General features: G+C 38.3%; 2 protein-coding genes and 1 long non-coding RNA gene across 3 annotated transcripts; 1 reads left to right on the plus strand and 2 right to left on the minus strand.

The window, feature by feature from the left end:
• Positions 1–4,412: 4,412 nt before the first annotated feature.
• On the plus strand, positions 4,413–11,334 carry LOC124412697. The gene is made up of 3 exons (XR_006929812.1): positions 4,413–4,425; positions 7,166–7,168; positions 11,190–11,334. It is a non-coding gene; the product is annotated as an uncharacterized LOC124412697 (long non-coding RNA).
• LOC124412693 (muscle-specific protein 20) lies at positions 6,606–8,894 on the minus strand. The gene is made up of 4 exons (XM_046892788.1): positions 8,736–8,894; positions 8,326–8,537; positions 8,060–8,180; positions 6,606–7,104 (listed from the first exon to the last, which is right to left on the minus strand). The coding sequence occupies exons 1-4, from the start codon at positions 8,763–8,765 to the stop codon at positions 6,913–6,915; spliced, it is 555 nt and encodes a 184-aa protein (XP_046748744.1). The 5' UTR covers positions 8,766–8,894; the 3' UTR covers positions 6,606–6,912.
• Positions 11,335–12,685: 1,351 nt separating the features above from the next.
• Positions 12,686–13,973, minus strand: LOC124412139 (60S ribosomal protein L31). The gene is made up of 3 exons (XM_046891779.1): positions 13,835–13,973; positions 13,405–13,635; positions 12,686–12,870 (listed from the first exon to the last, which is right to left on the minus strand). Exons 2-3 carry the CDS (start codon positions 13,626–13,628, stop codon positions 12,720–12,722), a joined length of 375 nt encoding a protein of 124 aa, XP_046747735.1. The 5' UTR covers positions 13,629–13,635; positions 13,835–13,973; the 3' UTR covers positions 12,686–12,719.
• Positions 13,974–14,053: the final 80 nt, after the last annotated feature.

A 14,053-nucleotide genomic window follows, 5' to 3' on the forward strand; every position in this document is an offset into this window, starting at 1 on the left:
TATCTATTTTTAATCCGGGGGATGTGTATAAATGCCTTAAATCCCGCCAACGTATTATAATGAGATCGGTACGATAAATATGGACGGACGGCCCTGCACCTGCCCGATGAATACTTTTATTTTCATTTTATTTTTCTCATCTTTCCGTCTAACTTTTTCCCTTCACCTATACAATAATTTAAACAACGATAGCGAGGATCAAAAGAAAAAAGAAATTATAATTGTAACACTTTGTTCCAAAACGCGGTATAATCGATACTTTATGATCGTACCATTAACCTATTTTTTCATTCAGGATTTTCAATAACACCCTATCATTGAATCCTTCCAACTGCAGTTGTGAGGCGAGACGTTAACATGTGTTGTATACATATAGTATATACTGTGCACACGCATCAGTTTGAGCTTCGTTTGAACAGGCGATCTCAAGTTCGAAGTTACAGAAACGTTTCTTTGATAAGAAATTTACTATCACGTGCGCGTGTGTTCTCGTCTCTTTGTTTTCTCTATGCTGCGTTCTTTTTTTTTTTATTTTTTTTATTTTTTTTATTTTTTCATTCTTTTTTCATGTTTTTATACTCAGGAAATTTTCCTTTCGACAATATTTTACGTTTAAACAACATTATCTCGACGAGTTTCTTTCTCACCCTGAAGTGGTATACCTATACTTATAATTTACATCTTATACTACGCGTTGAATTAATCGCTCGTGACAAACGCGAACGTTCCTGTATATACAGTCTATTAATATTATTGTCTTCGAGTGAGTTTTTAAATATCCATGTCGTCACGTTTACTTCTGTATTTTATCAATTCATCCGAATCTAGTGACTGCGTTAATGAAATCGTTTAATGTTGACCTTATAATCGGTTTACATTTACCACTCGACAAAATCGCAATGAACATTTAAACTCAAATTTTTTCGATTCCTTTATACACCTGCTTGCAGTTAATCAAATTTCACTCGTCGGTGTTGTTCTGCAGTTTTGTTCGTTGTAAGGATATGATAAGCCTGTCATGAGTACTCCAGTAAAAAACAATTTTTGAAACGATTCTATATCTGGGTTGATGTTTGTTATTTTTAAATAAAAAATACAAAACACGTGCAGGCTTCCGGTCAACCAAATCGTGGCCTTCGGCGCACATTGACAGGCAGGTATAAAGTTTAATTTTTTAATAAAAAAAAAAAAGGAAAACACCGGCCTTTCGGATTATTCAAAAAACCGCCAAAAACCAATCGAATGTCTCGCGAACCGAAGTATGATCGTACTGCGGTACGAAGTTATACCTATTCGTAATATCGCGGGAGAAGACAAGACAGCTGCAAGGCATGTGTATAAATTTAATCCGTTTCTCCAATAAATTTAAGCAGAATGCATCAACTCGGGTACATTTGCACGGGATTAGGTTTGAATTAAAAAATGTTCTATTTTTCTGTCTTAAATGGGTGAGGAGAAGCGAGAGAGAGAGCGAGAGAGGAAAGTAGCTTTATTCTCGAGGAAATGATAAATTTCGAAGAAATTTGTAAAATTGTGAACCGCGGAAGATCGCCGGCTGGTGTATGCATGCCGTATCGCTTCTACTGAGTCAGCGCAAGTGTCTCGAAGGCGTCTGCTGGTGACTAAATGCTAAATTTGGTTACCTTAGGGCCGGGATTGTGTTACATGCGTGGGATATTCTAATATTTCGGGTGGCTGCTAGCTAGGCAACTGGGCCATCATTTTCTATATCTATACTCCATGCCCGAGCCTTACGCTGCAGAAAACGAGCAAAGATGTGATGAGGGAAAGAAGTTTACGAGCCAGACGAATCGGCTTAACTAAGTCGATAAAGAGCCTACACTCAAAGTTGTGGTTTTAAAAAACCCACAAGTGTACAACAGATTCCTTTTGCAGTTCGTGCGTTCGATTTTACGCTGTAAAGTAGATATTTTGAAATCTCCCATTCGTTGGAGGGTAAAGTAGCTGCACTTATGCAGCCGAGGTTTCAATGAGCTTCGGATGCAGTGGAACGAAGGCGAGCTCTGCGGCTCGATGTTGTAAGTAACGGAGGAAGTTTCATTAATGGTACAATTAACTAGGCACATAAATCCTCAAGACCAATTCTGAAATAATTTTCAACCCCAATCTCCGTCTAGGAGAGAATTTATAGCGGAGCTATGGATCATATGGCGACCATCAAACATCATTTACCCACCTATCCAGATACCGCAACGACGATGTGCAATTATTAAAAGCTAGGCACGTGGCCAATTTTTTCTGCTTAACCTCGCTAATGGCTAACAACCTTCAAGGTGAGAGGCGCAAATATCTCAGTGACTCTGTAACGGAATTGCGAAGTTGAGGAATCGCGAATACAGGGGAAAATAAGCGATATACCTACACGAATTTTCCTCCGTGGATCACGGGGATCCGATAGATCCGTGAAGCGAAATCTTCCACCTTTCATCTACGCGTGCTGCAGAAATTACCTGCGAGAATCGTGCTCGTTACGCGGGCGTAAAATAAATGGTATAGACCTTACGCTACATAAGAGGCATAAGACATTCCGGTAACAGCGCGGTAGCCGAAGGTGCAGATGGTGTTGAGTCAAAAATAAATTTGGTGGATTTTGGCAATATCTCAGTGAAGCACACTCAGTACGCATATACATAAACGCGGGTATCTTCGGTCAATGAGTCACTCGCAGGAAAGAATATCACCGGACAGATGGGCTCTGTTATATTTGCGTAAACAAAATTTTTCTTCTCAGCTCCTGTCTCTACCTTCCGTCCACCTCTTAATCATCTAATTCTACTAATTGAAACGCGCCAGATTATCACAGCCGTTGCTTCAACGTTCGCTTTCTAATCCAGATAACTCCAGGTATTCAACAGTCAAAACGCCTCATGAAAATGAGAGAGCGCAGTTTTCCTTGTGATACGATTCGGGCAAGTTTCTGAAAATGAATTGAAATGAAATGATAATTTTTTTTCTTTTCCTTCTTTCTTTTTTTATTTTTTAATCTTTCCCCCAAGAAAAAATGTCAAATAATTATGTAACGCCTTGGAATTTAGCATTGGTGGACTGTATATATATATCTATATATACACCTACCGTATAGAATAAATAACGCGATCTTGAGCAATGAAAATAAATGGAAATCACGTAAGTTTGATTCGGTTGATAAATGAGTGGCGTGTATATGAATATGCGTTTCGTATGTAGGCATATACGTATACCTACTGCAGAAGCTTTGGACGCAGGTCCGTGTAACGAAATTAAAAAGATTTGCTAAAATTAGCAAAGATCGTCGACCTCGCGCATACACGTATAACTATATGTATAGTGCATCCGTGCGTCCGGCTGCACTTTATTTGTTTTGCCCCTTCGCGTCTTTCGATTGGTCGGCTTTTCTCCCACCAGTATAAATTCACGTCGTCGGTATATTCTCTTCCTTCCCTCTCCTTGAGCTGATACGCCCGCGCTGTGCAGCCGCGTTGTCAAGAGGAACCCCATTGTTTCTGGCTGTAGGAAAAGCTCGACACTCGACGAGTCGCCTTCGCAGGGACACAGCAGAGCTTTTTGAATAGAGTTTTTCCCACAGTTTTTCGGATAAAGCATTCTGAGCTTTTATCCCACGTACGTACATCAAGAGTGCGATATAATGCAGAGCGTATATCGCGGCGAATTCGACGATTGAATTAAGGGGAATCGGGAGGAGGAAGTCGAGGATCGAGCCAAGTGTTACGCGGGATAAAAGCATCGCCGAACTCCCGGTGAAACAATGCCACGAGGCCGATCTCTGATCCCGTTCGACCGAGACGATCGTTTAGCTGTTATCACTCGCTGCCTTTTTCACTCCATTTGACAAACTTGCAGGCCACCCTAATTCCGTTGCCACCTTGAAGCTCACATCCACGTATATTCGTCTGATTTGCCTACGTACCCAAGATTGCTAATATGTGTGAGCGAATTTATTTATGGAACAATAATCTTGAGGAGAAATAGAATTTCTGTTAAACAAATAAAGAAGAGAATTGGGTGTAGGTATAGTATATTCGTATACGTGTAACCCACGTTTATGGCACGCGGTGTTCTTCCATTTGAACTTAATTAATGATCCTGTCCTGCCAAAATATAATCTGTACGTCTAGGTGACGCTCAAGAATATGAGAAAGAACGCTGGTTTTTCTATTTTACTGTTCAGTCAATTTCCGTACTATCAATTCTTGAAATTATCTTACGAGAAAGCAATGAATAAAATTTCACATCCGTATCCTGTTGATGCGTGCAATTTATTGCAGATACTCGACGTTCAATAATGATTGCGATATAAATTCTGCTGGGGTCAAGTGTATAGCTACTGCGACCCATGGATTCTATTATACGTTTTGCAATACTGGTTCTATAGATACGAGAAATTCGTTTTGTCTGTTTTCTAGAGTAAACTCTAATGTGGTACTTCAGGGTTTATCGCAACTCTCATTAATGTACATTATTCATACGCAGTTCGTAATCGCTGTACGAAAGTTCACGACGCGTCACGTCTATGCCTGAACAAATATATTCATCAGCTGTTAATGTTATATTTCTTTCAACTTGGAAATCTTTCGCCACTATTAATCGTGGTGGTAAAAAATGCAATAAAATACTCCGTTCAACGTCATCTCCGATGTGTTTTTGTTCGTATACCTACTTTTATCTACTTTTAAACAGCTCAGAGGCTTGTTCAGCTCAGTTTAACTACTTTACACTACGAGTATCTAAATGGCCATACCATAGAGTTATAACGTTTTTCATACTGGTCTTACGATTAGTTTGCTTTTAGATCACATGAATTACGTCTCGATTTTTTGGAACACTCAGAGATGCACTGAGCCAGCTGATGTATGCGACACCGACCACACATTCGTGCACGATGCGCTAACGGACGCTTTGGTACATGATTTATTTCTGCGTGTATTTTCGAAAGCAAGGACATTTTTCACCGCGATTTATACATCGAGAAAAGCGGACGTTCAATTACGTTTAGAATTACTTCTTTAACCGCGGAATTGAATTTTCAAAACTCCCTGAAAATGTCCTCGATATCTGACCTGCAGATTTATTCGCTATATAATGTTTAAATAATTGTGTCTACGCCACTCCAGTTTCCGGTGTGAATGGTTATTTCTATTAAATATGCAATCCGAGTCCCCGGACTGATTTTCGAAAAGAAAATTGTACAATCACGTCCATCAGTTGTCGAATAACTTCGGCTGCTTCGGCAAGTTTTTCGTGCCGATATAAGGTGATGTAATTTCAGCTGCCTTCGTAATTATTTCGTTACAACATTATTCGGTAATTCCGTGTATCCCCCTATAAATATTTGGCAAGAGGAACTATTTATAAAATCCGAAATAAAACTGATTCACTGTGTACCTAACTATACGGGCAATAAATAATCAGCCTACACGTATATCTGCGGGGTGTATTTTATCCCGCAGAGCTTATTATACAATCCGCATCACATCCGTCCGTGTAATCCTGCAGCGCAAGCTTGGTGGAAATCCCGGAATTATGTAACGGCGAGAGAAAAAAATAAATAAATTCAGCCAAGTATTAACGATGAAGTAAATAAAATTGACCGAGAAAAAAATCTGGAACAAGATGCAAAACTAACGTGAAATCCGATAAGCCATCGGAGATGATATCAAATATTCGAATAACTATATTTACACCAGACCTTGAATCACAGGCATTTGAAAATATGTAAAACTAGTCGATGACGGAGGTCCTGCATCACTCTTCAGAATTTTGGATAGGTAGGGGAAGACGATTAAAATACATCGAATTTTCAAGGCTGCCAAGACGATTATCAACGGTTTTCAAAGTCAATTATCATTCCCAACTACTGCTGATAAATATGAATATAATATCTATGATAAATAGTGTAAACATATGTGTAACGATTCTGCTGTTTCATCCCTTAACCAATATAAGTATGAACAGTTATAATACTTATTTATAAACGGTGTGAAAAGTTCGCGGTGTTTGAAGGGGGGGTTGGCTGTGGTTGTGTTATACCCTAACTGTTGGAAAGTCTCACGTTCGCACAGATATTATTGGAGTCTGACGAAACTCTCGTCGATGAATGTATTTCCATCCAACGCATACCTAGACGTACGTAAAATCCATGCGCACCTACCTTATATGTACGTATTTGGGAAAATTGTGCGCAAAATTTTGTGCTTTGTTAAAGCGAAAATTACACGTACCTATCAAATTTCAAGGATGACAGTCACTCCCTCGTTCGTGTCTTGGATTTAATTCGATCATAAGACACGCGCGGTAATTGGGTTATTCAATTTTGTCTGAATGTAAAATGATAATCATTGAATTGCGAACGTTCTCCGAATAATCCTATAATCCTATAACAAGCATGCTTGTGTTTAAGTCTCGAATGAATTATTACACATTTTGAGACTAGATTTGACTTTCGATTGATGGTGTCACAACGAGATATTTATAACGATCATTCAAAAATCCTTGAAAGTTCGCTGGGTCAATCTACACACGCATATACGCACTAAAAGGAACAAATTGCGGTGATTGGCTGTAGTAAATAACAAAGGGTGAGTGAATACGAACGAAAGTTTGGCTGATTTTATTAATAATTTACCTGTCTAGTTATAAAGACAATTATCATTGTGGAAAACTTTCGAATAATGTGTAAATAATACCGTTATATTATTTTTCAGTTACAAAAATTAAAATAAATAAATATATAATATATATAATATATATACATACAAAATATAAATTTAAGTTTGTGCCGACTGGGAGAAGGCATCTCTGCAGATATATGGTTGTCGATATCGTCGTTGTTGTCGTTGTTCTTGTTCTTGATGGTTGATTCATTTTTCACGTACGTTTATTACGATCGACTGTCTACTTTCCCAGGAGGATTTTGCGGGTTGCTCCAAGGCTCTGACCAGCCTGGGTGGCACCCTTGTTGGAACCAGCCTGAAGACCGATGACTCCTTGTCCTGCACGAAGGGTCTCCTCGGAGAAGTCGCGCTTGCATTCTTCGGAGGGCTTGGGTCCCAGGTAAGGTCCGGTCCATTCCGGATGTCTGTATGTCTGCGTAAAAAAGATTGAAAAAATAATCATAGGTATGAAATTTGTGTATCAAAGAATTGAGCGTGTAACTACCGGATGTTTTATATCACATCGCATAAATTTTTCACCTATAAAAAGCTCAAACTCGGAATAATTTATCGTTTTCTTCGCATCGAGTTGTAAAATGTTTATCTGCCGGTTTATTCGGCAGCAAACTTTATCGGTCGCAATAGTTTTTAGAAAGCTCGGAACGATTATTGAGCTAAGGATTCCAGAAAATTATCGCGAATTTAAAAGATTCGGTCGTCACTTGTCACAACGAAGTAAAAAATAATGTCTCTACTAGGATTTTGATTTCGATATGAGATATTGTATCGGCCAATTTAGAATTGGAAATAATTTTTCGTCGATTACAGAAAAAATGCGATAAAATTTTTTCAAGTTCTGTTCAAATTGTTTACACGTGATTCTGACTATTTATGTGTTGTTTGGAGAATAAAACTAATTTCAAGACGATTACTCGATTTGTCTCACGCTAAATCAAATAGTGCGATCAAATTTGACACTTCTGAATTTTCACGGTAAATATATTGTCTATTCGCAGGTTTTACCATAGTTCACGATTTTCATGTATATTATATACAATTCTATTATGGAAATAAAAAAAGTTACGTACAATGTAAACTAAAGATTACATAATATCTAGTTGATGTTGCGAATTAAGAACAGAGTGACGAAAGTGGGGCGTGAAGGCTTCGCTCGTTGCCTGGACCAGAATGGAATAGCAAAGATATTTTCGGTGATTTGTAAAATGGCTGATGCGCAGAAAGGCAAAACTATAACGAAGGTAGACACGCCAGTTCGAGGGCGGGATTCGCGATTCCAGGAATCAAAACGTTTGCAGAATTTTCGTAAGGAAAAATTCCGGTTAACCCAGCAGCGAATCGATGTAGCGAATAATGAATAGTTAACTCACCTGTCGACCAAGAGCGAAGAGAGTTGTGGTCACTTGGGAGATGTCCTTCTTCTCCCAAAGATCGACTGTCTGGAAAACGTCGACGTCTGCCACTCCGTATTCTTTCAGAGCTTTTTGGAAACTGCAAACACGACGAATCAATTATAATAACCCCGTAATAATTTTTGAGCGAGAAAAATGATTTAGAGTAATTCGAAACTAAAGGTGTTCAATTGTGCAACGATTTGCTCCCGATATTCGATCTAATTTCGTATAATTATACTCACACGTTGATGTTCTCCATCATTTTGAATTGTCCACCGGTGGTGTTGATCTTGGGGATGGAACCAGGCTTCAGCTTGTTCATCAGCTGGCAGAGGACTTGTCCGTCACGGAGAACATCTTCGTAGGCCTCGGTGGCGAAGATTTTCTTTCCAAGGATGGACTCGATCCATTCCTTGGCCTCTCTCTCCTGTTCGGGGTCGCGTTTTCCTGCGAGCTGTTACAACGACGATAAGTGTGAGAATAAATTGCATCACAGTATATACGTGTAATGAGAGTCGTCTGATTGAAAGAAAGGAGTGAGAAACGAAATTGATTTAAAAATAAAAGAATTGATGCTTTTTCAATCAGAATGATATTCTTTATTTCCGGTGAATGTAGCACGGATGTCGACGAAATCTCGTAATGCGTATACCTTGGCGCGGACTTGACGTTCTAGAGCCATCTTGACTTGCTTTCTGCAGAGGACTGAAGTGTCGAGGACGTTCGCCAACTGTTCTTATACCCCATCGCAACGCAGCGCAACGCAACGAATCCTGCCCACGCTTTCGTCTCTCCAACTCCGCGTAAGCTCACTGTTTCCACAATTTTCGATTCTAATATTAGCACATTATTCATTTGGGTATAACAACTCGTTGATGATTTGCTAAATACCGACGCCATCTCGGTATACATATAATAAATATAGATCGTATCCAGCCAGCGTTGTACCTACATTAGCAAAGTACGAGTGTAACTTACACGCGAATCTGAGTATAAATGGAAACAAAATAAAATTAAATTGCGAGAAGATCACAAACGCGGCATGCTCCAAATTACAGTCCTAGTTCTTTAAATAGGAATGCCGCGATATGGGGCAGGTTGATGTTGTTGTTGTTGTTGTTGTTGTTGTTGTTTTGGTGGTGTTTGTTATCATTATTATTATTCAACTCATTACGCTACGTGCACCCCGTAAAGAGTGGCGAGTGTAATGGAGTTTTAAAACTCTTGACAACGGCTGAAGGGTAAATTCGTGAAACTAGGGTAATCCTTTGTTTACGCTAGACGGTAAAACTAATCGACATTTAGGAGTTGATGCCAATGTGCATACGTAATATGCACAATTATGCAATACCCCGTTTAGTTTAATTATACGAGAAATATTTACTTCTGGAATAACTCGGCAGTTGACTCAGGTTTAAATATACCCCGCATCTGCGGGGCCCCGATTATAATTATAGGTATATACCAGTCGCTATATAATATTCTCCAAGATACCGAAAGGTTTTATGACATTTTTACGCTTTCAATACTGGTCGCAAGTCTCCGCGGTGCTAGGAATTTTCAACATTCACAGCTTACATCCTTCCAGCCGTTGCTGTACGGCTATTGTTTTCTTTGAAACATTTTTACATCTACATCTACAAGAATCAATGTAATTATAGAACGAGGAAAGCGATATAACGATTGAACGGAAAACTAAAAATTCGATGCCTATTCTACGACGCGTGAAACATGGGCGAAGAATGTCGTACGTCGAGTAAGAAGAATAATAGTTTACACGAATAGTGGTTGGTTAATGTTGGTGAGTAGAACCAGCGAGGTGGCAAAAAATAGAAAAATGTCATAATCCATGCCCTAGCTCAAACCTAGATACGAAATGGGCCAGGAGAATTTATCAACTACACAAAGTGTGACCTTGTACTAATTTATGTGATATCTTTTCTTTCCGACACAGAATTCAGTTGACTCTCAAGGGTGTCGTAGAAGGACGGTCCCTTCTGCACAACCTTTAGTGTACAAGTACTCTCAGAGAATACACTGAGAAGTCGTAATTATAACGAGGAACCGCACTTCCATCTGCTAGTCAAGGTTTTATTCATTTCTATTAATATAACAAATGTGACAGTTGTTGCAATCAATTCTCCTATGACAATATTATACGTAGACTAATTTCCACATAATCATATACTATATATTTTCTCTTTTACGAAATACTCGCGTTCAGCTTCAACATTAGAAAACCATCTAACAGTCTTCTACTTTGTAATTGTTTGCTGAGATTTATATTCATGCAAGTTGTAGTTCTTACGACTTGCTGTCGCGCTGCCAAGGCAAGTTTAAACTTGAATAAATGAATTTATGGCGTGTGTATAATGCTGTGATGTAGTTTTGAGTTTGTATTTTGTCTAAATTTTATCAAGTATACGTATAAAAAAAAAGATAGACCAGCAGAGAAAACACGTGGAAAAAAATACAGCTGACTTTCTCCTAAGTGACAAATTGACCCGTTTTGGAATTACTTGAATTGACGATCAAAGCCGCAAATTGGTTTCTAATTTTGAAATCTCCGGCGACATATACTGTATGCATAAGAATTTTGCAGTGTGTGTGTAAAAAAAGAAATTATTTCCTATGAATTCTAACAATCTTCTTTATTTATTTATTTTCACATCTACAGCGTATATAGTTAAACAACATAACATCGGGGTTTTGCGATAGCTATCTTCGTAGTCGTCGGTCAACTTGTAATAACGTAGAGAATTCGGCAGTCAAAATCAGAGGCAAGGTTGGTGAGCATCAGTTGAGTGGGTCGAGGGATATTTTTTACTTTGTTGGTCTCCGCGACGACATTGGTAGGCGTTCGTCGCTCACACGAGCTGCAAAATTCTGCAGATTGATTGGAGGCTATAAAAATCACAGGAGGCCGCATGCGCTTTTTCCCCCTTAAATCTTTGCCTAAAAAGGCGCGAAACATTTTTCATTGCGAATAATTCCCAGCGATCCTCGTCGAGCGATACGTTTTAAATTATGCGTAAAATTTATATTTGAAAGAATTTTCTTGTCCCTCGTTTTACACATTTTTATTTTTCTTCATTATGTTTCATAGACATAAGCACAAGCTGCGAGTTGGATGACGTCAGGGGCGCGGAAATTTCCTTTCCAAAACTTTGCACGTTCCGCGTATTATGCCTTCGTATCTTAAAATAGGAGATATCGGTAGACTGTTTTCTAGCTCTTCAGCAGAATTCAAACGTCGATGAGAACAGAGTTGAACATAAGCCTTGGATTAATTAAAGATAGTCACCCGATTTTTCCTCCGATAATTCATACAATCTGAACAATCGACTTTCCACGTTAAAATTTCAACTAGTAGAACAGTTACGAATCGTAATCAGATTTGAAACGTAGCGAAGAGAACATCCAACGTGTCTGAGAAATGAAAGAAATGTTTAGATAATCGGTCTTCAGGCTATGCTCGACTCGTTATACGTCAAACGCATTTAATGGAATAAAATGTAGAAGTATAGCCAATAGGGCTCGTTTATTAACAGATCACTATTAACCGACGTACGTGAAATCAATATCAGGCTACATTCGTATTAATATTCAATATTTTTTACGTGCACCCGGTACATTGAATTCAAGAACTAGTCTGATGTGTTACAAACGAATAATAATTGGTCGCTCATAGTCATTATTTGTATTTCTTGCGGAAAACGAAGCTAAGACGGGAGCGAGTATTATATGGATTTTCATAAGTTTGTGTTGTTACTCTTATTTGAGAATATAAATCACAATCTAATATTATTTGGCATTATATTTCGCAAGCATTTCGAAATATGTTATAGTAGACTAATACTAAAAGACACGTATTTTTTTATCTGCCGTCAAACACTTTAAGGGGGTGAAACGAGCCTCCAAGGTAAGGCATGCCAAGGAGCAATTTTTTTTTTTTTTTTTTAATGGAGAGAATTACATTTTTCATTTCTCGTTACGAGAAAATTTTTCCGGTTGGATTGGTTAAAAGTTATTATGTCTTCTGAGTGAAACTGTCAAATCACCCCTTGACATGCCTTTCTTTGGAAGGTGGTTTCACCCCCTTAAAATGTTTAATGACGTATAAAGAAAAATACCTGTCGCTTAGTTTTTAGTCTACTGTAACATATTAAAACAGAAATAAAATTGGAGAGATCGACCTGGGAAACCTTTCTTGTGAGTAAAATTTTGACTGTTATATAAACATTTCATGCAAACATAACCTCACCCTAATAATCGATATTTCGAATTATAGTAACACAGCTGAGCTTTTCTCAGGTTGACAGATAAAGCAACCAATCTTGTTAATATCTAGATTGTCCAATAGTTTTGAAGTTGTCAGTTCTCTTATTAATCAATCGAAATGTAGTTCCAATTATCAGTAGTTTATCGATATGACTTCAAAATTGCCTCAAGTAAATAATAACTTGACCAGATTGTGATTGCTAAAAAGTAGGTGATTAAAAAGATCGAATAATCAATGATAATTCCGAACACTTTGAAAGAAAAGGATGGGATCATAGTATCAAGGACAGGGCAACAATATATGAACAAAAACTGTGTTGATATTAGCCAAAATTATTTATTGCTCAAGAATAAATTATTCTTGACTAGCATCCACATTTTCTGTCTGGAGTCCCTTGAAGGTGGCAACAGGGATGTATGTAACTAGTGTGTACAATTTGTTTGCAGAGTCTTCATCGTCGTTCCTTCTCCTGCTAAGACGTACTCGAACACGGAAGGGGACATTTCTGAAAACAAGAATGAAAAATGTTTAATACAATTTGAACACAGGTACTACAACAGCATTTGTTTCAATACTACAATGTCAAGGAGTTCAGTAACTAGACTGTGAAGCAATTGTAATTATATTTAGATAGAATGTGAAAGACTGCCATCTAAAATCAACCAGGACACAACTGCAGTTCATGAATCAATTACGAAGGGTCTCCTGAACCTTTTGAGACAGTCAATCAACATGAGGCTATCTGGGCGTATTAATTTCCGATAAAAAAAAGAATCATTATCCTATAAAGTGATTCGACTAGACAAACAAACTTATTCACATTTGCTGTTATATCTTACAGGCTGCAACCTTATCGATTACTTGCAGCAGCCAGCAGACCATAATGCGATGCTCGCAGTATTAGAAGTGGTGCACGTACCATTACACAGTAGGATTAGCTTATCGATGCGTTTGACATGCTACGTTTTCAGGAATCTATTTAATGGGTAACGTGCGAACCGGAGATTAACTGACAATTGTGTGTGTTCAGTCTGTATACCTGATTCCCTTGGACCACAGCTGCTTGTTAAGACGTGTGTCGATCCTAACGTCAGGTGTGCCCATTTGTTTTTCGGCGAACTTCCTTATTTCCTTGATGGCTCGAGGTGCCCGTTTCTTGAAACCGACGCCATGCAATCGTTTGTGGAGATTGACCGTGTATTCACGTGTCACGACCTCATTCATCGCGCTTTTTCCCTTCTTTTCGCCCGTGGATTTCGCCATCTTATACCTAACCATGTAAACAACGAAAAAGTGGTTAACCTCGTGTGCTCTAGTAAGATCACAGAATAATCCAATTTTCAAGCTACAATATTACTGAATATATATTTAATGGGGTATTGAGAAGCACTTGGCACTGCCGGTATTAATTATTATTCAACACAATCGCCGATGTTTTCAGATTTTATTTTCAACAAATTTCTCATTACCTCTCCGATAAAATGGAAGTACTCAAAAGAGCCACTAACCGCTTGTGTTCCGAAAACAATCAAGGATTTCCTTGGAGGAGGACATATTTCTTCACTGGAGGCCGGGAAAATTGGACAAATATTACATTTTTATCCGCTGGGGAAATTTTGCTATTAATTTGTCATACAATGTATCTAATCTTAGATATTTATAAAAATAATTAACAACCGCTGCAACAT

Source organism: Diprion similis, chromosome 11 (genome assembly GCF_021155765.1).
Source record: "Diprion similis isolate iyDipSimi1 chromosome 11, iyDipSimi1.1, whole genome shotgun sequence".
NCBI lineage: Eukaryota > Metazoa > Arthropoda > Insecta > Hymenoptera > Diprionidae > Diprion > Diprion similis.